Genomic DNA, 22,860 nt, shown 5'->3' with positions numbered 1-22,860 from the left:
ACTCCACCTCACTGCCTGGATGCTCCAAGGTTGAACTCGGTGGAGATGCAATGCTCCCAACAGGTCAGACAAGTGCTGCTCGGTAGTAGGAAACCTTCGACCAGGGCCACCTACCTGACCAAATGGAAACGCTTCTCCATCTGGTCTGGTCAGCAAGGGCAGGAGATGTTGCGGGCCCCGATTCCCGTTATCTTAGACTATCCGCTCCACCTGAGACAGTTGGGCCTTTCTCTCTCCTCGATTCGAGTTCACTTAGCAGCCATTTCGGCTTTCCACGTGGGAGAGAGGGGCACCTCGGTGTTCGCAAACCCGCTGGTTGGTCGTTTCCTCGAGGGCATGAACAGGCTGTTTCTGTATGTCCGTCAACCAGCTCCTACCTGGGACCTCAGCCTGGTCCTCTCCGCCCTCATGGGGCCTCCCTTCGAGCCCCTGGCTTCATGTCTCTGCTGTACCTGTCATACAAGGTCGCTTTCCTTGTAGCGATCACCTCGGCCAGGAGGGTATCAGAGCTCAGGACGCTGACATCCGAACCCCCATACACTGTCTTCTGTAAGGACAAGGTCCAACTTAGACCTCACCCGTCTTTCCTCCCCAAGGTCATCTCCCAATTCCACATGGGACAAGATATTTTCCTACCGGTGTTTTATCCAAAGCCACACTCTTCCAGTAAGGAGCAGAGGCTGCATTCCCTGGATGTCCACAGGGCCCTAGCCTTTTATGTTGAACGGACAAAGCCGTTTAGATGGTTGACCCAGCTCTTCATCGCGGTGGCGGATAGAATGAAGGGGCTCTCGGTCTCCTCTCAGAGGATCTCTTCCTGGATCGCGGCCTGCATACAGGAGTGCTATCGTATAGATACAGCCCCTAGCCCTCTGGTTACGGCCCACTCTACCAGGGCATGGGCCTCCTCCGTGGCGTTCCTGGCTCAGATCCCGACTCAGGAGATTTGTAGAACTCCCATGTGGTCCTCCATCCACACGTTCATGTCACACTATGCTATCACGCACCAGGCTAGGGATGATGCCACCTTCGGTCGTACAGTGCTTCAGTCGGCAGTGACCTCCGACCCCACCACCTAAGGTTAGGCCTTTGAGTCACCTGTTTTGAATGAACATGAACAACCACTTGAAGAAGAAAAAACGGTTACCACCTTTTAGTAACTGTTGTTCATTGAGATGTGGTTTTCATGTCCATTCCAATACCCACCCTCCTGCCCCTCTGTCGGAGTGCCGGCAAGAATAACTGAGAGGTGGAGGGTCAGCGGGCCCCTTTATAGTGTGCTGTAGTGGCACCACTCCAGGGCGCACCAGGGCCGACTCTACGGGCGCTGCAAGGGGAAAATCTCTGGCTGGCGTGCACGCGGCGTGCGCACACCTACTTTGAATGGACATGAACAACACATCTCGAAGAACAACAGTTACTTAAAGGTGGGTAACCTTTTTTGTTCCCCGGGGGTCAGTCCTAGGACCAATCCTATTCAACTTATTCATAAATGATCTGGAGAAAGGGGTAAAAAGTGAGGTGGCAAAGTTTGCAGGTGATATTAAACTGCTCAAGGTAGTTAAGACCAAAGCATACTGTGAAGAACTTCAAAAAGGTCTTACAAAACTAAGTGATTGGGCAACAAAATGGCAAATGAAATTTAATGTGGATAAATGTAAAGTAATGCACGTTGGAAAAAATAACCTCAACTATACATACAATATGATGGGGGCTAATTTAGCTACAACAAATCAGGAAAAAGACCTCGGAGTCATTGTGGATAGTTCTCTGAAGATGTCCACACAGTGTGCAGGGGCGGTCAAAAAAGCAAACAGGATGTTAGGAATCATTAAAAAGAGGATAGAGAAGATGGAGAATATATTATTGCCCTTATATAAATCGATGATACGCCCACATCTTGAATATTGCATACAAATGTGGTCTCCTCATCTCAAAAAAGATATACTGGCACTAGAAAAGGTTCAGAGAAGGGCAACTAAAATGATTAGGGGTTTGGAACAGGTCCCACGTGAGGAGAGATTAAAGAGGCTAGGACTTTTCATCTTGGAAAAGAGGAGACTAAGTGGGGATGTGATCGAGGTATATAAAATCATGAGTGATGTGGAGAAAGTAGATAAGGAAAAGTTATTTACTTATTCTCGTAATACAAGAACTAGGGGCCACCAAATGAAATTAATGGGCAGCAGGTTTTAAACAAATAAAATTAAGTTCTTCACACAGTGCACAGTCAACTTGTGGAACTCCTTACCTGAGGAGGTTGTGAAGGCTAGGACTATAACAGTGTTTAAAAGAGAACTGGATATATTCATGGAGGTTGAGTCTGTTAATGGCTATTAGCCAGGATAGGTAAGGAATGGTGTCCCTAGCCTCTGTTTGTCAGAGGGTGGAGATGGATGGCAGGGAAGAGATCACTTGATCATTACCTGTTAGGTTCACTCTCTCTGAGGCACCTGGCATTGGCCACTGTCGGTAAATAGGCTACTGGGCTAGATGGACCTTTGGTCTGACCCAGTATGGCCGTTCTTATGTTCTTGTGATTGGGGCTGGGGGGATTGAGATGCAGGATGTGGGTGCAGTGCTGGAGGGTGCGGGGCGGTTTCAGGTGCAGGATTGGGTGCACTGGCAGAGCTGTGGAGTACATGAGGTGGGGGTGTGCTGGCAGAGCTTGGGGAACCATGCATCCCACATCTGAGTCCCCAGCCTCTCTTGCCTCACCTATCATCCATCCTTATTTATCCCCCTCCCTCCTCACTGCAGTCCAAAATCCCCCTCTCTCCATTTCCCCACTTCTCTGTCCCCTAATATCCCCCCCAGGCATTTACACTTGTAATCCCCTCCTTTTCCCCACAAAGACGTGGATTACATTCCCTCCAAAATACAACTCTCACATTGCAGCATCCTCAAGCCCCTGAGTGCAGAACTCCTTTTGTCATAAAGAAGGGCTGTGATAACTATTTAGTTATGTTAATGCAGCATGAGTTCACAGCAAAGAGGGCTCTGTTTCATCTAGTCATTAGTTTCTCAGTTTAACAGTACAAGGCAGCAGAAGGAAACTTGTTTTTTGTGGGGGCCTGTAACCTGGAAACCCCTTGATCAAGTGACCCCATATGTGTATAACTAAGACTACCCCATACTCCCATGAGGCACACCAGATTTCAACAAATCTGCCTAAGCATGTCGATTTTAAAGGACTTAGGAAGGTTGACCCTTTAAACAGCTCTCACAATGCAACCATAGCTATAGCGATGCACATGTGCCATTGTAATATGTGCACTGTCACACAAACTTCTCTGTGCTTTCTGTCCCACTGGGGATGCCTGCCTTCCATCATTCCCATCCCCAAACATGACATACTCCTTACCCCAAATATCCACTGCTAAGTGTTTTGGTATTTATTTGGGTAAAACATGGGGGGTTGATTACTCTTATTTTTTATTTTTACAGGATTTTTTGGGCAAATCAGATCCGTTTCTGGAATTTTACAAGCCGAGTGATGGTGGAAAATGGCAGCTGATCTACAGATCAGAGGTAGGGTTTCCACACTGACACAAACTGTTCTGGCATTAGATTCTGCTGAGGTCCCTTCCAACCCTAATAATCTATGATTCTATGATTCATTACCTGAAAAGGGAGAACATATTGTGCTGTGGGGAATAGACTATAGCTGTGATTTCACAGAAACTAGTTTTAGTGTCTACTGAACTCTTGCGCCACTAATGCTAACTGGTACTTCGTTAAGTGTGATTCATTTCAAAGGATTCCAAAGTATTTTCCAAGCTAACTCATAAGAGTAGACAGAATGTAGTTAGCCACACTGGGATTTTTGACAGCATACTAGAGTTAGGACCTATGGCACTTTAACAAGAGTAGAGACTCCTTAATGGCCATATGTTAGGACCCTTTTTAATGTTTAATCTGAAAAAAAAAATGCAGTGTCCCTTAATGGTGTTGGAGCATTGGTTCAGTCCTGACCTAGGGGAAAGAGTGGCCCCTACTGAGCTGTGAGCTCCTTTTGCATTACCTATGTTTTACAGGATTTCTCCTCCAGGGATTAATCAGGCCCAACCCTGAATATATTTAGTCTGCACTTAAAATTTAGGCCACCTTAGCTACGTCACTCAGGGCTGTGAAAAATCTCATGACCCATGCAACATAGTTAGGTTGACCTAATCCCCACTGTAGCTACTGCCTCTTGAGGGGGTAGATTTACTACAGTGATGGAAAAACCCCTTCTGTTGCTGTAGTAAGCATCTGCCTACAGCCTTGTAGCCACAGCTGTGCTACTGTAGTATTTGTTGTGTAGACATGTTCTTAGCATGCAAAATCTGAGAGGTTCGCAGCCTGAGGCTTGATCTACACTTAAAATTGATATCAACATAGCTGTGTCAGTCAGGGGTGTGAAAATCCCCCACATCTCCGACCCACGTAGCTCTGCTGGCAAACCCCTCAGCGTAGATGCAGGTCCGTCAACAGAACAGTGCTTCTGTCCACATAACTAATGTTGTTCAGGGAGGTGGTATTCCTATACCAGCAGAAAAACTCCTTAGGTCATTATAAGCTATGTCGACTGTAGGGGACTGTATGGACAAAGCACTGCCTGCATAGGCTCTGTAGAGTAGACATAGTCTGAAACACCATGCCTCCAGATCCTCAGCATGGTGCAGAACTCTTGATTTTGACAATGTTAAAGCTCTTAAAAATTTGCATTGGCATCCCTCATGCAAGATTATTTATTGTATCTGCTATCTTGCAGGTGATTAAGAACAATTTAAATCCATGTTGGAGGAAGTTTAGTGTTCCCTTGCAAACGTTCTGTGGAGGGGACTTCAATAAACCAATCAAGGTAAGATCTTTGGAAATGCTTAAGTGATTAGATTCTCTTTCTTATTCCTTGCAATTGTAAGTCACGGCCTCTGGCTTGACATTAACTAACTATGTGGTTATCAGGCTGTTCAATCTTTGCTTATCTAGAAAAGTTGTTTAAAAATTTCAATATTAGCAAATAAGAGATCATTTTTATTAAATGCAAAATCTATGTGAATGAAATAGCACATGTCAAATTTAAAATAGGTCTCCATAGACAATTACCAGACTTTCAGTCACTGTCTGGAACGTAGCTGAGAGGCTGAACCAAATAGATGGTGCTGAGGAAAGCGATGGTACAATGTAAACCTCAGTGCCATCTTTGGTCACATCCATTCATATTAGCGGGGACGCTTTCCCTATTGCCAGCTTGAGCAGAGGCTTTTCCTTCAAAAGGGTCTGGTTTTGGGTCTAGGTTCTAACTCCTTGAGCTCTTACATACAATAAATGGCTCTATCTGACTCATGGTCATGAGTAGGTCTTCAGCATAATACTCCACGTTCATAAGACAGTTTGCTGTATCCTAAAACACCCCATGTAGTTTACCTAATCTTAATTCACTGAAGTTTCTGATTAGAGGTGCAGTCTAAAAATATACTCTTTCCACAATAAATGAATTCAAAACCACATGCTGTTCTTCCTAAACCAGCCTTTTATCTGGTCAGTCAACCCAAAAAACATTTCTTTCTAGGTTTTCCTGTCTCACTGTGCCTGTGAGGAAGCCTTGTGCTGGGAATCAGATCTTAAAGGTTTAGCAAAAGGCATGCATGCCAGTCAATGTGTGTATGCAGCATGGTAAATCCAAAGAATTACTGAGATTATTAAAAAGGAGAAAGGGTGTGAAGTATGACTTGGGGTGCTGAATATGGGGTAAAAGATTTCAGTGATAAGTTAATGTACTTCATAATTGGGGAAAAACCTGACCATATCCAAAAAAGAGGAATCCTCTTGGCCCAAAGACATTTGAGACCCGAGAGACACACTGACTAGGCCCATGTTGGTAATGTTTGTTGTCCCTCTTTGTCAAATTGATGCTAGATTAAAATCCTCGGTACTTTGCAAGCATGGCATAGAGTGGGGGCATTTCATTATTTACTGTTTTGTGTGCTAGGCTCTGAAAGCTGTGCTTTACAGTAGGAATCCGTATTTGTCACTTCAGGGCAACTGTATGCTAATAATATACTTCCACATAGTGCCTTTCAGTCAAGGACCTCAAAGCATTCACAAACATTTAAACAAACTCCACAACATGCCTGTGAAGAAGGGATGTATTGTCCTTTGATTGTCCTTTGATTGTGGAAAGGTGAGTTTGGATTGAAGGACAACCGTGGTTTAATAGCACTGAAGAAGACAATATCACGTCAGAATTTGGTGAGGCACTGGGGGAAAATGTCATAGGATCTTTAACGATCTCAAGTTGTCCAGCCCCTGATTTTAATCTAATTACATCCTGGTGAGAGAGTGATTGGACAAGATGTGTGCCCCTTTTTTGACTCATTGCCATCATGTCCAGCTTTTGCGTCACAGAACCCTCAGTCAGTCTACTTTTGGGGGCTTCCTAAGCTTCGTGTAGACGCTGCTCATAGATTATCATGACTACATGCTGCATAGCAATCACTGAATCAGGCCTCCACACTGTGCTCCGGATACATTAGTATAACTGTTCAAATGATTTAACATGGGCACCAAAGTCTAATTTGTTTGGTTTGGCTTCTGGACATCAGCTTTGCAGGTCTTTTGTGTGAGGATATTTTGGGTCAAGAGTATTTAACCAAAGTTCAGGATAAACAGGTGTGGTTTGATTTCCTCAAATTAGTGCTGACACTAACTAATATTTCAGTAATTCTTTTGCACACTGCACTACTATCCTGCTGCATTGTGATGCAGAGAGTGACCTTGACAGGATTTTCTTGCTTTTTTTGTTTTTTAAAATAAGTAACTTGTTCAACTTGTGACAGAAATTGGTGTCCTTGATTCTTTTTTGTTTTTTAAACTGATGCAATTCCTTTCCATCAAAGTCATCTTTCATTGAAATTAGTTCTTCGTGTAAACGTAAAACAAGATTTTAAAGAAGAAAATAGCTGCCCATCAATCTGATGACATAAGGGGTAGAGCAGAAGCCACTTCCTTCTGTGAATTATGGTAGTTTCATTTTTAGGAGGCCGAGCATCCTTTATTCACTTTGAGGACCTCTTGGGTCCCACAAAATATTGGACAAAATGCAGGGATAAATACTTGCTGACATTTGGGTTATGGCCTGTTCCCTACAATATTGCTAGCTGGCCGCTGATGCAGTCAGTGTTGACAGCCTGTGATTGCCCATTATAGCTCAAAAGAGCGCGTTTCAGAAATGTTTGTTTCCTTCTGAGCATCATAACAGTCTAGCAATGGTAGCCCATGTCTATACATACAACGCTACAGCGACGCAGCTGTACTGGTACAGAAGACGCTCTATGCCATTGGGAGAGAGCTCTTCCATCGGCATAAAAAAGATAGCCTCAATCTCTGAAATACCCCATCCTGTGATCAGGTGTGAGTTTACTGGGAAAAGAGTAAGTGGATTCTGATGACTTACTGGGCTTCTTTCCCCACCAAGATACAAGGGAGAATGTAGTAGCTCTTTAAGTGGAGAGGATATATGGTTCTGAGGTGAGAACTCCCTGTCCTGTTAGCTCATCAGGTTGGTATTTCTGCAGCCTCAATGCTTTAAGGGGGGAGGGACAGCTCAGTGCTTTGAGCATTGGCTGCTAAACCCAGGGTTGTGAGTTCAATCCTTGAGGAGGCCATTTAGGGATCTGGGGCAAAAGTCTGTCTGGAGATTGGCCCTGCTTTGAGCAGGGGGTTGGACTAGATGATCTCCTGAGGTCCCTTCCAACCCTGGGATTCTGTGAAATGTGAGCATTATCTGTTTAATTGCAAATGGTTTTAGCAGATGGGGTGATGAAAGGGCTGGGAGAGAAGCTCATGATGGAAACTGAAAGTGGCTGCAGAGTAGGGAATGCAGAGGAAAGGAGGAAACAAGGAAGATGGGGGAAGGAAGAGAAGTAAAGGGAAGAAATAACAGTGATCATAAAAGGGAGCATGCTTTTCCCACTGAGTGAGGTTTAATATGACTATAAGACACTTAATTGAACTTTTGGTTATTATTTATTATGTAAAGGCACATTTCACCCTTGATTTTTGTGCAAATTTCCCTGTGACCAGTGGGAAAAGCTGCAGTGGATCAAGGGGCATTTGTAAGATCTGAATTTAACCCTGTAGGCTATAATTACAGATGTAATTTGGGCCTCTCCAACGAATGAGTTTGACACCCTTATACAGAGTGTTCACTGAGCAGTTATTAGAGCAGAACACTGGGATAAGCTGATTGTGAGGAGATGGCTTGTGCTGATCTGTGTCTTGTGATTGTTGTAATTTTTTCTTTATAAAGCCAGATCCCCAAAAGTCAGTAAGTTTTGAAGTCTGTGGAGCATATGGAGTTTGTTTTTGAACAGGTGGGGAAAGGCACCAGTTCGTAAGCATTGGTTCTCAATTGCTTCCACTGGAGTACTTGCATTCTGTGATTTTTAATATGCGCTGTGTGTTTTGTGCATATTAAAACCTCATACGTACCGCTTTCTAGTGGCTAACGTCATGTGGTGCTATAACTGATTTAGGTCTTAGCATGTTCTAAATGCCATGATCCCTTGCATTGGCATTAGCATTTGGGAATCAGGTCTCCAGGCTGATCTAAATGTGATTAATAATTCAAATATAGATAGTCTCCTTGAGACTATGCAAAATACAAAAGAAGATAGGCTAGGTTTCTGCTCTGTGGAACTGCCAATTTCCAGTACAGTCCATGTTACTATTTTTATGTAAGCAAACCTGAAAGACTTTGGAAGATGTTGGGTACAGCATTCTTACTGCTTCTTTCCCCATATTCCAGTTGAGTACCTTCTGCAGAATAAAATCATGTTTATACATCTGAACCTATATAAAAGTAAACAATAGTCAGTAGTCTAGCAAAGCAGATCAATTTAGTTGGGGAGAGATCCTGATTGAAGCAAAACTTATGCTGTGCATGTGAGTTGCATCTAATTGCCAGTTAGCTAAGGAGCTGAGTAGCGGTATTTCTCTGTCTCTAACCAGGATTCACTTTGAGTGTTTCTTTTACTGTCAGGTTTCAGTTAGTGATATGGATGAAAGCACCAGTTCTGATTTAATAGGGGAGTTCACTTGCATCACTGCAAAGCTGCTGGAAGCGAGAGATCATGTGGTGAGCAGCTGTAATTCTCCCTGATACAATACCCTTGTCCATTGCCGGCTGTTTCTTTCCTTTCAGGTACATTGTTCAGATTATGATAGTGATGGGTCACATGACTTGATAGGCAGTTTTGAAACTAACCTGTCTCAGCTGCAGAAAGCAGGTGGCAGCTCTCGGGTGAGCTTTTTCTTTTTCTTCCCCATTTTTTTTAGCTGAGGGGCCCATAACTCACTGCAAAGGGTTTGCAAGAGATTGTTGGATAGTAGAGCTCTGCTCCACATTCAGAAGTAATTTTATTTGTGTTGTAATGTCATAAACACACATCCCAGAAAACTAAATACATTTTGCACCCCGAGCACTCCAATCTGTAACTCCTGGGTGCCATTGCATCTCCTCCTCCTGAAGATATTTTGGTGCCCTTTGTCTAGTTCCAGTGCCATGCTTTCATCATCTCCATTTTCCTTTGTCTCTGGAGAATCGGGCAGAAGCAGAGTAGCTTCCCCCTCTTGTTCACTCCAGCACAGCAGACCCCAGGAAACATACCAGGAGTGTTCATGCTGCATAGCTGACTTATCCCTACCGTCAGGAGGCCAGTTTTCTAGAGCAATAGACTTCTTTGGAAAGTCTGACTATTTTTAAAATATGGTTGTTGAAACAGAGCATGTGGCAGAGTGGTTAAAATCTATGTCTGTTTACTGTGTGTGTGTGTTTAAAAATCCCATTAATTTCACTATTTTTGGAGGGGAGGGCTGGATTGGATCACGTCCTTTGCACTGCTCTGGTTTAAACTCCTGAACTCTGCTTTCTTCAGGTGAGTATGTCAGTAATCTGACTCTTCTGTGCATTGCGTCCTGTAGGTGGAATTTGAATGCATTCACCCTGGGAAGAAACAAAAGAAAAAGAGCTACAAAAACTCTGGAATTGTTAGGATAAAATCCTGCAAGGTAAGCTTGTGTTCCAAACTGCCAGCTTTTCTGTCCCTGCAGGAGAGGAGGTGTAATCCTGAGTATTTGTTCCTTTAGATTGAAACTGAATACTCTTTCCTGGATTACATCATGGGAGGCTGCCAGATTAACTTCACAGTGAGTTGCTCACCTGCTTTATGTCTTTGTGAATGACAACATAATAATTCAGAGGTTTTATATAATAGACATTTTCCTCTCTAATATCTCTCAAAGTAATTTCTTTGGTTGATTGTCATTAGTGTTGCTCTGCATCTCACAGTAACTCTAATGGGCAGGGAGCTTCTTAAACCCTTCTCAGGTAATTTATGTTTAGACTAGCAGTAAACAAGCTGGTGTCTGTCCATCCCCTAGGAATAGGGTTCCAATGCCTACTTGTGCCCTAGGGATATGTCACAGGTGCCAGTGCCTGCCTGCCTATGACTTCCAGGGAGTGGAGGGGGCCCAGAGCAGTACTGTTCATTGGTCCTGGGGAGATTTAGTGCCAATGTGCATGTGCACAAGTGTTGGGCTAGGCGTGAGCTTCAGTTTCTGGATAGAAGTGTTTTCTTTCTCTTGCTTACATGTAACGCTGGTGACACTTCAGCAGCCTGCTGTTCTTATCTTCTTAATCAGGTGGGTATAGACTTCACTGGCTCCAATGGAGATCCAAAGTCACCAGATTCTCTTCACTACATCAGTCCAAATGGGATAAATGAATACCTGACTGCCATCTGGAGTGTGGGGAATGTGGTCCAGGATTACGACACGTATGTAAGAGGTTCTTTAACTCAAAGGTTCTCAAACATTTGTACTGGTGACACCTGTCACATACCAAGCCTCTGAGTGTGGCCCCCACCCCCCATCAATTAAAAACACTTTTTAATGTATTTAAAACCATTATAAATGCTGGAGGCAAAGCGGGGTTTGGGGTGGAGGCTGACAGCTTGCGACCCCCCATGTAATAGCCTCGCGACCCCCAGTTTGAGAACCCTGCTTTAACTGATTCATCCACAGGCTTCTGAAAAATGTGCTGACAGTCAAGGGCTATAGGTTAATGTATAATGCTGCTGTCAAGTGTTAATCTTTTGTTGCTGGTGACGCATTTCATGCCTGAATGCCGTGCTTGTTCAAGTCTCAGTTCAGTGGGAAACAATTGCTAGCAGCTCTCTAGTTTTGATGAGCTCTGTCTGGCTTTAGTCCTCTCTTAACTTGAAATATCATTAGTTTTTTCAGTGGGACAGTGTGTGTCCTGAGAGAGATACTGGAATTCTCAACCATCTTTCTGCAGTCCCTATAGCCCCTTCGTTGTTGTGACCATCCCTCTGGTTAAGTAGGGTCAGACAAAGGCCATTCTCTGACCAAGATTGAGTTTGATCTCTAATGATATGAGATCACTGGGCTACTGGATCATCTAATTATGTGTGCCACAATTCTGCACCACAGCATAGGTCGGGAAATGCACCCCTTGCCACAGAAGTGTGAACTTTCATTACTGAATTAGAGATGGTAGGTAGGATGGGGATAGGCTGTGAAAGGCCTTGAAAGTGTAGACAGCTAGCTTGTGTTTTGATACAGTAGAAAAGAGGGAAGCAGTGGAAGGATGCAAATAGAGAGATTCCATAGAGCAACGGGCTAGGACAATGGTCTTGGCAGCAGCATTCTGAATGGGTATCAGTGGGACAAGATTGCATTTGTCCAGGCCAGAGAGAAGGATGTGGCATTAATTGAGCTGTGGAGAGCCTGGAGAAGAGTTTTAGCTTCCCGGATGGATAGGAGAGGCCATATCTTAGTGATGTTATGCAGAAGAAATTAGCAGGATGTAGACAGCCAGGATGTGAGGACCTAAAGAGAGGTTTGAGTTGAAGATGGCATCCCAGTTATGGGCCTGAGTGACAAGAAAGATGACAGTGGTATCCACAGTTATTGAGAAAGGAGGTAGCAGAGAGAGCTTGGTGGGGAAGATCAAGAGCTCTATTTTAGCCACGTTGAGCTTGAGCTGATGGCTGGACGTCCACAAGGATGTGGATATTTGTCCAGTTCTGTTGTCCACCCTTCAGAAGGGAGATTGGAAAATTAGGGTGGGTTCAGAGAAAAGGCACAAGAATGATGTAAGGACTGAAAAACCCACCTTACAGTGAGAGACTAAAGGAGCCCAGTTTATCAGGGAGAAGGTTAAAAGATGACCTGATCAATCTAAGTACCTACATGTGGAGAACTTTAATTCCTGCCAGATTAAAGCTAGACAAATTGAAACTGGAGATAAGGTGCAAATGTTTAGCAGTGAGGGTAGTTAACCATTACCAAGGAATGTGATTTATTCTCCATCTCTTGAAGTCTGTAAACCAAGCTGAAAGAGGTGCTTTGCTCTAGTTCAACCAGAGTGGTTGGGCTTGATACAGGAATTGCTGAGTGATATTTTCTGGCTTGTGTTTTGTGGACATCGGACTAGATGATCCCATGCACCTGTGCTGATCTGCCTGTACTGGCTGGTTTTGCTGCATACTTGTATTCCTTTATACTGTGCAACTAAGCTGCACTTTGGAAATGACATGGGGCTGCAGCTCTCTCTCTGTCTTTCAAAACTGGGAGTCATCTTGGTGCTCATGAAGGTGAGGAACGACTATCTCTGGATAAGTGTCCGCTCTTAGCTCTGTCCCTGAACACCAGTCCTGTCCTGCAGCGTCCCTGCTGTTAAGTTGTAGGCAGGTCTTATGTGAGCAGAAACTGCTGATGAGGGGTTTGGTGTTCTGAACGGGGATTTGAGCTCCTCTTTTCAGTAACCCAAAGCAAGCTTTGCAGCACTGAACCCCAGCAGCATGGTTTCACAGGACCTGCACCACCTCCTGCTGATGTCAGCGGGAACAGGATTGGGTCCTGTGCAGCATTCGTCTTCCATCAATTGAAGCAGCAATAAGGGGAGGCAGTGTGGGGGTGGCTATCCCAATTTTTCAGGCTTCTTATTGTTTCCCTTTCTCCTGCAGAGATAAGCTGTTTCCTGCGTTTGGGTTTGGAGCGCAGGTTCCTCCAAACTGGCAGGTAGGTTTCTCAGAATTCTGCCAGCACTTCTTGTGTGCATGTCAGTGTTTCACTAAATGGATGTAAATGTTCTCTCTCCCAGGTGTCTCATGAATTTGCCTTGAACTTTAACCCAAACAACCCCTATTGTCAGGGTAAGCACACCTTTGTCTTTGTTAATGTTTCTTGAATAGGAGAACTGCTGGTTTAAATTCAGTTTTTTATCCCCACAGAAATTGGAAATGGAACAATTGTTCGCTCTTTTTGGCAGCAGAGGTCTTAGTTTGTGGATGATTCATTCCAAATACTCTGGATTCATATGTATCATTTCTTCACCCAAATATTCACTAAATATTCATCCTTTTGAAAATGTGGCTTTTAAAAGTATTGAAATTTTTCTTTTGTTCTCAAAAGCTGTGGTGTTAAACAGTAGCTTGTCTACGATCCTCTTTTTAATTGTTGTTCTTTCATTTGAGTTGGTTTATAAAGTCCTTGGAGCTAGGCCTGTCTCATTCCCTCTTTATTCAGTACCTAGCACATGATCATTAAATTTAAGAAACTTTAGTTTTTCTATCTTGTCTGGGGCCAGCAGAAAATTGCAAATCTGCGAGTTTTCCTGAGTGAATCCAAGTATTTGTTCCCAGAGTGAATATGGTTGCCCACTGCATGGCTAGAATCTTTCCTTGCTACCTCAAGGTTGTCCCTTTATGCCAGCCTTGTGGAAAGCCTTGGTCCTGCAGTTATGCAATTAAAACCAGTGTGACAGGCAGTGTGAGTGTAGCATAAATTGCAAAATGAAGCCAAATCAATAAACCAGTTTGTGTCCACACAAGAGTTTGTAACAGTTTCACTAAATCAATTTTTACAACTTGGTTTTAGTTAAACCAGTGCAAGTGTCGTGTGTAGACAAGGTTTTCAATAGTATTTCTAGCCTAGTAGTGGCTAAGGACCCTAAATGGGGACATGGTTCCACTGAACTAGGCACTATACAAGCAAAGAATGCATAATCTTTGCCCAGAGACTTCACAATTTAGTATTTAGACAATATGCAGTGGATGCGTAAGCAGGAAAATGCGGGGAGGGAGACAGCAGAAATAAATGTGTTTGCACAAATTGGTAGTCGCAGCTGATCACCAGCCTAAGCACACACCAGCCATCAGCCGTAGACGACCTTTTGTAGAGGAAACTTACATCAGCTGCATTATGTTAGTAGCACTAACCAGTGTTGTTTCTTGGAAAATCATTTGGCAAGTACAAGATGGGAGGAGTCTGCCGTATATCCTCCGCTTCTCTGCAGGTTCCCGCTGGCCACGCTGACTACCACCTTGGGCAAACACTGCCCCCTTACTGCTCCTGTGTAATCGGTCCAGTATGATTTTCTATATGCATCTTAAAGGTGTCTGGTTATTGTAACATGCCAGAAGGATAATGCTCATAAAACAATTAGCAAGATAGGTAAAATGTTAATATTCTTCTGGTAATTCAGACTTTCTTGTTGTATAGGAATCCAAGGAATTGTGGATGCTTATCGCCAGGCACTGCCCCAGGTCCGACTCTATGGGCCAACAAATTTCTCTCCTATTATAAACCACGTGGCAAGATTTGCAGCTCATTCAGCACAGCAAGGAACAGCTGCTGTAAGTCCATGTTTATTGGTTACAGACCTGCACTCTCGACCTTTCCACTTTCCCTGAATGTGATCCAATGGAATCGCAAAGAGATTTCTCCTTCCCTGCTTGGACTCCTCTAATTTGGTTCCCCCAGCTTGCTCAGATCTTTGGTATTTCACTCAGCCTGTGGTGGCCAGGTGACCTTTACTCCACCTGGTAATGTCTTGGTGAAACACTGGCTCTGTGCTTACTGCTGAATAGGGTGGGGTGCAATGGTAGGCGCTTCATGGAGGTGACATCTAGTTGTTAGAGGGCGGTAGGGGAGCCCAGGCCTTCCCACTCCACTGGACTCTGGCCCAGGCCTTGTGAGGGTAACCAAGATCAGGTACCCAGGAGCACCTTAACACAGCCCTACCTGGGTCACTTCCTACCCCTTCACTCTATAGGTCAAGCGTTTTCAGTCTGTAACCAAGGTAATGTAGAACAAACAGTGCCTTAAATCAGTCTGGGGTCTAGTGGATTTGTTCCTCTCTTTGCAGAGGTGCAGTTTCCATGTTCTTCCTCAGTAGCTCCAGAATCAGGTCCTTCTCCCTGCCTGGTCAGCTCCCTTCTGAGCTACCTGGATGCCTTTTAGGCCCCACTTCCACCTGGCGCATGCTCTGCAGGTGAGGCTGGGTGCGGTTGTCTGCGCCCAGAGTTGTTCCTTAACCCTACTCCTACTACTGGCTTTATACACCCTGTCACAAGGGGTCAGTGTGAACTACCTCCCTTCTTGGTGCAGTTCCAGTGAATTGAAGTAATTGAGTAATCTTCTCTGGAGGGGATGCAGGTCAGCACGGGATGCACAAAATGAGGCAGTAAGGAGGCCCTTAAAATTTTTCAACCCCTTCGAGTGCACCACTTTCATAGAATCATAGAAGATTAGGGTAGGAAGAGACCTCAGGAGGTCAAAGCAGGACCAACCCCAAGTAAATTATCCCAGCCAGGGCTTTGTCAAGCTCGGCCTTAAAAACTTCTAAGGATGGAGATTCCACCACCTCCTTAGGTAACCCATTCCAGTGCTTCACCACCCTCCTACTGAAGTAGTTTTTCCTAATATCCAACCTAGACCTCACCCACTGCAACTTGAGACCAATGCTCTTATACTTTCCCAAACAGAGAAGAGACTGGTGTAACCACCAAGGACATGTCCAAGTGTCCTTCCATGATGATGAGCAGGGTTGCTCGGTTAGCATGATTGTGTGCACCAATTTGTAATTGTGCATGTCAGTGGCTAATTACATTACTGTATATGTGAATCCAGCTCACAGTTGCACACACACTGCATTTGTATGCCTAGCTTGTTTAAAAATCAGACCATTAACTTGTAGGGTTTCATTTATTCAATTTGAAAACCAAGTCTCACCAACACAAAAGCCTTATGTTGCCTGATAAAATTACTTGTTCTTAGAGTGCTTGCTCACGTCCATTATTCTATTGTTGGTGTGTGCGCTCGCCACATGCACCAGGGCTGGAAGTTTTCCCCTCAGTGGTATCCGTAGGGGACCGGCTCTGGCACACTCTGGTACTCTCTTGGGTGTAAAGTCACCTTAAAGTTAATTTCTTTATCCTTTGTAACAATACCACCAGCAAGGAAAACAGCATCAAATAGCAGGTTCTGCAGCCACTGTGCTTGCTTCAATGGTACTTTGTTGTTCCCTACTGTTTTCTGTCCAAAGATCTTAAAATTCTTTACAAACTTAATTGAACTAAACCTCTCAATCCCCCTGCCCCCTTTAAAACTAGATCCAGATTATGAAAATCTGAGTTGCAGAGGGAGAAATGACTAGCCAGGGGTCACATATATATTGTGTGACAAAACTGGGAGCAGTCTTGTGCCTTATCCACAACACCATCTGCTTTCCCTTCCTCAAAGGAGCAGTGGCTAAGGCAGGCTTCTTTTGCATTCGGTTTGATATTAAACTCGCTTGTTGCCTGATTTAATGTTTTGCAGCAATACTTTGTACTACTGATCATCACAGATGGTGAGATCACTGATCTGGATCAAACCAGGCAAGCTATTGTTAATGCCTCCAAACTGCCAATGTCTGTTATTATCGTTGGAGTTGGCAATGCTGATTTCAAAGCCATGGAATTCCTCGATGGGGACAACGGCGTATTAAAGTCCTTGACAGGGGAGCCAGCTGTACGAGACATTGTCCAGTTTGTGCCTTTCAGACAGTTCCTCAATGTAAGTTATCTTTTATTTTAACGTGAGGAAAAAACCCAGCCTGTTAATCCTGATCCTGTTGTATACAATTGTCACAGGTTTGATCTGAGAGAGGAGTGTTTTTGTAGAGAATCTGTTAACCATATAATTAGTGTATGAAGCCAGTGAGCTGTCTGCGAGGAAGTGTGGCCCAAAATTGCTCTGGAAACTGTTCCTGAAGAGAACTGAGAGATGTTTCCTGCCCATCAGAAGCTGAGCACTCCCAGCTTGTTGAGTTGAGGAACAAGAGACTAAGTGGAGGTACTTCCATTCAACCAGGGGCTTAGTATGTTGCCTCTGCTATGTTCTCAGCATCCAGGAGATCAGAAGACTGAGCGCAGTATCTCCTCTGGAATGTGAGTTAAATTGCTGTCACCTCACTAGGCCTGACCTCTGCCTCCATAACCTTAGTGGCACAGGAGGGAGGCATCCAGCAGGGCGGAGCATGTTACAACCTTAGCCCTGCCTGCCTGGTTCCTGGTGGATTGCACTCTGAACAATTCATGGGAGCACATTGATTTGCCTGTAGGTTGTCATTCAGCCTCACCTTTTCCCCAAGTTTTGGGTTGAAATTAAACTTGTACTATATGGAGTTTGTCCAGAATGGCGTTCTCAATGACGTTTTAATTTTAACATGGATAGCAAAGCGTTTTTCAAAGAGCATAGAAACAGTGAGAAGCTGAGCTGTCCCAAAGTACTGTGAGAAGATCTCCTGGGGCTGTGTCTGATGGCCACCCCCAGGGAGTAGTTCCAAGTCGAGCATAGCAGGGCCTGGTCTGTGGCTGGAGCTCCTTGGCTCCTTGTACAAGAATACAAATAATAAACCAAAACCGCTCTCGGGAAGATCCCTGTTTGATGTAGCGTGGCCTGTTGTTCTTTGAGCACCCTCCACCTCTGGATTAGCCCATCAGTTACTGGGAAGGCTGGCTCCTCTTGGGCCTTGCCCCCACAGGGATTTTTACCAGTTGTACCCATGTAGTTCTATTGGTATGACACCCTGTTTGGACTCTCCTGTTGTGGTGTAAGAGTGGCTGCTGCTTTTGTGATTAATTTCTTACTGATTTTCAGAAAGAAACAGGCAATTAAAAGTGCAAAAAGGTGAACAACTTACAGCTTGTGTGGGTCCAAATACCTCCTGTTTTATAAGGTCTGCAATAAAATTTTGCAGCTTTACAACTTGTCAAAGGTGCAAAACCAGATAATACCACATAGGCATAACATGTTAGGGTGAGGGGTAAAATAAACATACATGAATATTGCAAAGGAGGGAAAGAGGCACCAGGAGGAGGAAGTGAAGGGGTTAGATGGAATGGAGGTCTGGCATTCTTATAGCATCTCAATATTTTTTATCTAAATATATCTAGAAAGGGGTCCAAATTTCTTCAGATTCATAGAATTGCTGTTGTCTGCAATAAGCTATTTCTTTGGCTGCACAGTAGGGAATATGAGGTTCTCCATATAATTTAGTTTAAAAACCTAGAGTCTCTCTTTTCAGGTTAACTTCTGTTGCCTGGGAAAAGGTTTATGCTAAACTGAAAAGGGCACTTTTCTACTGAATAAGAGTGGCCACATTTGTGGGGAGGACAGACTGCTGGTACAGTGGTGTTCAGTTAATTCACAACTTAGGTTATACAGAAAAACTTTTTTGTATAGAAGAGGCCTCAATGTCAGGGCTGGGATGTAGAAGGCTGGGTCTAGCAATTGGAGCAGGAGTTGGAGTTGGGAGGCAAGCCAAGGGTCAGAGCCGGAGGCAAAATCAGAAGTCAAGTCAAGGGTTGGAGCTGGAGTTGGAGACTGAGGGCAAGGATCAGAAACAAGGCAAGGAAGCAGGAGTCAGGAGTCAGATAAGTCTGCAGGGTCCAGTGTGGCAGCCAGGTAAAGCCCAGTTGTTCAGACAACTTCCTGTGCCTCTCTTTAGATTTAAATAGGATGCCCTGCTCTGACCAATCAGAGTTCCTGGTGTTTTTCCAACCAGGGCCCGTGGAAGCCCTCCCTGATGTTGTTTCAAGTTTCATGGTTTCTCTTTTCTGTTGATTAGTATCAAGCTTCAGGGTGGGAGCAGGGGGAGGCCAATCAATAGGAATTTAGGAGTAGCAGGTATCGATTCCTGATGGTGATTTGATTCCAGGCTTGGTAATCCGCACTGAACTGGAGGCTGCCATCTTTCTCTTAATTAAGACAATTGGTGCTCCAGCCGGTATTGGTGATTTATGAATGAACCTGTTAGATTCTGTTAGAGATAATCTGATAAAACCTAGCATAGATTCACCAAAATGGAAACGGCACTTCTGGCTGCAGATCTGTTGGGCAGGAGAGGATATTTGTGTTTTTCTTTTCAAACACATCAGCAAACTGTCAGTATTTACAGGGAAGTTCTGCCGTGGGTTCTGAGAGCCACCTGTGCAGTGACTCTTACCTGAGGTTTTAGTGGGTCAAAGCTTGGATCAATGTTGATTTCAAGGGCCACTTCACGTTGAATGGTTCCTTGAAATATGTGTTAATTATTTGTGCTAAACAATCTGTTCCACCTTGTATTTAGCTGTGGCACTCTGAGCACGTTTCCCAGACCTGAGGAAGAGCTCTGTGTAAACTCAAACCTTCTCTCTGACCAACAGAAGTTGGTCCAATAAAAGACATCACCTCACCCACCTGGTCTCTCTACTGTGTTTTAATGTATTTCAGTGAGAGTGCTGTACTGATTGCTCAGAATTCCCTATAATCCCTATTGGACGAGAGCTGAAGCTATAGAGACATCGCTTTGAGTCTTTCCTTGTCTGAGGGGAATTGATGGATAACGTGGCCCTTTATTATGTACTGTCACATTGGTTTGCTCACACTGGTGTCTCCTGCAGGCTCCTCGGGAGGCTCTTTCCCAGACAGTCCTGGCTGAAGTTCCGAAGCAGCTGGTGTCCTATTACAAGATGCAGGGCTGGGCTCCTGTGAAGCTACCTGGAGCAAAGCAAGAGTAGAGGAGAGGGTAGCTGCCGTGCACATCTCCAAAGAAACAGGAAGAGCATCTCTGCTTATGTATCAGTCGTATTCAGATTCTGTCGCACATCATTTATTGCTCAGCACCTCCGAAATGGATCACTCTCAGTTCCCTGATTTACACACCATGTATCTCTAGTTTCTGCTGAATGTTAGAAATGAAACATTCTTTACAGAGATGCTACACAGAAAAAATGTAGCTACTGGCAGTTCTTACGTGGAAGAATTGGAGTCAGGGCTGACTCCAGGTTTTTTGCCTCCCCAAGCGCAAAAAAAAAAAAAGGAGCGGGGAGGGCGTGGAGTGCCGCTGCCGAAGCAGCAAAAAAAAAAAAAAAAAAAAGCTGGAATGCTGCCACTTGAAAAGGGCCTCCCCAAGCACATGCTTGGAACCCTGGTGCCTAGAGCCAGCCCTGATTGGAGTTATGTATTATGTAGCTGTAGATGTAATTATAAGTAGAGGCAATAAAAACAGCAAACCTGGCCTCCCAAATTCTGAGAATTTATACGTATGAATCAGTTACTTCAGTAGTTACTACAATCCTGACTTATGACTAGATTTCAAAGCCCACATGGTGTATGGAACTGCAGAAAACTGACAACCAAGTAGCATTTTTCCATGCTGAGTTTATTGGAATATGAGTTAATTGCTATCATGTTTGCCAATATATGTCTTTGATAATGCATTGCTGGACAGAGGGTTTCTATTCTATTCCCAAGTCAACTTGATAGAAACCCTCACATATTGATTTGCATCAAAGTCCCCCTGCTGCCTGGATGGCTCAGGTAATTTTTGTTGTGCCTTTGTAGAGTGCCATGTGATTTTCTATTATGTTTTCTTCATAAAGCAAATATATTTTTTAAACTTCAGTTACCAGATTTTGCAGAAGTAATTTTATAAGGTTATCTATTTACAACAATTGCTTCAATGGTGCCTTCACTCAAAGCTTGTGTGGTGGGGACTGGACGACCTCTCGAGGTCCCTTCCAGTTCTATGATTCTATATATAGGCCTCAGTCAGTCCCTCTTTCCCTCCAGTGAGAGCTTCCACAACTACAAGCAGAGAGAGCAGGTAAGTGTAGAGAACAGATGTGCCCAGGAGGGTGGGATTTCCCAGGTCACTTGTCTCGTAGTAGATGGCACTGTAACTCTGACAGTCCTGTGTGCCTGTCACAGAAGGGAAGGAGGCTGCATTTCCAGGAAGTAATGTTCCTGCTTTATTTGCTGTTACAAGATGGGAATAATCCCATGGGTATGTTTGGAGATAACAGAGATGAGAGTTTAGTTCAAAAGGGCAATAAAATAACTTTGCCTTGTTGATGCTCAGCAAACATTCACCACCTTCAGTTTTCCAAATAAAGAGTCTGCTTTTCTTTATAATTGTATGTGGGCTCTTATTTCCTGTTCCTTTCTGTGCTGCTTCTCATTCTGCCGGTGCCTTTTCAGTTATTACCTTTAGTGGGAAAGCTTTACGCCTCCACTGCAGAGTTAGCTCATGTGATCTGCACCCAAGTAAGCACCCATGATCAGCCACGCTACAGAACTCAGAGGTACTGTGTCTTCACTAGTGCTTTGCATGACTAGGACTTCAGAGGGCATATCCCATGGTTCTTTGCACTGTAGTAGAATGAGCTGCTCTGATTTCCCTCCAGCAAACTGTGGGAGAACTCATCTGTCCTCTGCACACAAGGGGAATTGTGGGAAGGCATTGGAGGACTACAGCACTGAAGTGAGTTAGCCTGTGTCATCACCGCAAATGCGGTGGGTTACCAGCCCAAGTGAAAGTGGCACCCAGGCTCTTACCCATACCCCAGCTAGCCCAGGTTGAAAGCACCACCAAACTTGTGTGTGAGGGTTTTGTATGTGAATGGAGGAGGGGTAGGAGCAACAGCTTGTTATGAAACCAACTTTAACGCTTTGCAGTGTAGACAAACCCTTAGTTAATCCTTCACCCATTCAGGCAAAGCATTAGTCATGACTGGAAAGTCTGTCAGCCTCTGCTCTGAAGCACCTGTTAATCTGCTCAAGTTTCATGAGCAAAGGATAGTTTCCTCCCAGGGGAGCAAACCAGATGAGCTTTTTGGAATGTTTTTGTTCCACCAGCTGATCTATACCGCCCAACTTTCCTGCACTGTAGGAGTTGGTGGAAGGAAACTGGCAAGCCCTGCTCAATAATCAATTGGTTGATCACACTGGAAGTTGATAACCTCAATTTGCTCAAAGTAACTTCCACACACTTATCTCAGCAGCAGTAGTTAGAATTGGGGGTAGGGATAGCTCAGTGGTTTGAGCATTGGCCTGCTGAGCCCAGGGTTGTGAGTTCAGTCCTTGAGGGGGCCATTTAGGGATCTGGGGCAAAAATCAGTACTTGGTCCTGCTAGTGAAGGGAAGGGGCTGGACTCAATGACCCTGCAGGGGTCCCTTCCAGTTCTAGGAGATAGGTATATCTCCAATTATTATTTTATTATATAATTTTCTGGTTCATGGTACTTAAGGCAAATACCAAGAATCTCACACAGCCAAAAGGATTTTACAGTTTAAAAAGTCTTGTGTTCTCAGAGGGCTTTACTTAGCCAGCTGGGATCTAAAAGAACAAAATCATTCAAATTGCCTGGTGCCTTCACTCTGCTGAACGTGCCGGCTAATCTTCGCTTTAATATATAAATATCATGAGGGCTCCATGAATGCTGCTCTTGGCTACTGACTTTAACAGCAACTGACAGCCAGAAAACTTCAGCACACCTTGCCCACCCCAAACAAAAGGGCTAGTAAAAGCATTGGTTGGAACATGGAATTTATGCCAAACTTCAGCTCATGCTTCTACCTGCAGTCTGAAGAACAAGTGAGATGAGCTAATACTTACAAGCCAGAGGATGGACTGTGGTGCCCCAAAATTAGGAAGTCCAGACAACAGCTTACAGAATTCAGTCGTGCCAAGACTCAGCA

The 22,860-nt window shown here is 44.3% G+C and overlaps 1 protein-coding gene across 9 annotated transcripts in view; it reads left to right on the top strand.

The window, feature by feature from the left end:
- The window catches only part of CPNE1 (copine 1), a 90,323-nt gene extending 69,029 nt beyond the window's left edge, over positions 1–21,294 (top strand). For 5 of the 9 annotated variants that reach the window (XM_050918616.1, XM_050918618.1, XM_050918617.1 and 2 more), the window contains 11 exons: positions 3,448–3,531; positions 4,757–4,846; positions 9,191–9,289; positions 9,970–10,056; positions 10,135–10,194; positions 10,690–10,823; positions 13,038–13,092; positions 13,175–13,226; positions 14,575–14,708; positions 16,675–16,911; positions 19,782–21,294. In XM_050918616.1, coding sequence (XP_050774573.1) covers positions 3,448–3,531; positions 4,757–4,846; positions 9,191–9,289; positions 9,970–10,056; positions 10,135–10,194; positions 10,690–10,823; positions 13,038–13,092; positions 13,175–13,226; positions 14,575–14,708; positions 16,675–16,911; positions 19,782–19,898 — 1,149 coding nt within the window. In that variant the 3' untranslated portion in view covers positions 19,899–21,294. Of the gene's footprint in view, positions 1–3,447; positions 3,532–4,756; positions 4,847–9,028; positions 9,125–9,190; positions 9,290–9,969; positions 10,057–10,134; positions 10,195–10,689; positions 10,824–13,037; positions 13,093–13,174; positions 13,227–14,574; positions 14,709–15,220; positions 16,645–16,674; positions 16,912–19,781 lie in introns of those variants that run through there. The other 4 variants (XM_050918621.1, XM_050918622.1, XM_050918623.1 and 1 more) reach the window with 4 other exon arrangements.
- The last annotated feature ends 1,566 nt before the right edge of the window (positions 21,295–22,860 follow it).

The sequence above is a fragment of the Gopherus flavomarginatus genome, chromosome 11, assembly GCF_025201925.1.
Source record: "Gopherus flavomarginatus isolate rGopFla2 chromosome 11, rGopFla2.mat.asm, whole genome shotgun sequence".
NCBI lineage: Eukaryota > Metazoa > Chordata > Testudines > Testudinidae > Gopherus > Gopherus flavomarginatus.
The sequence above is the reverse complement of the archived record's forward strand: the minus strand, read 5'-3'. Positions and strand labels throughout refer to the sequence as shown.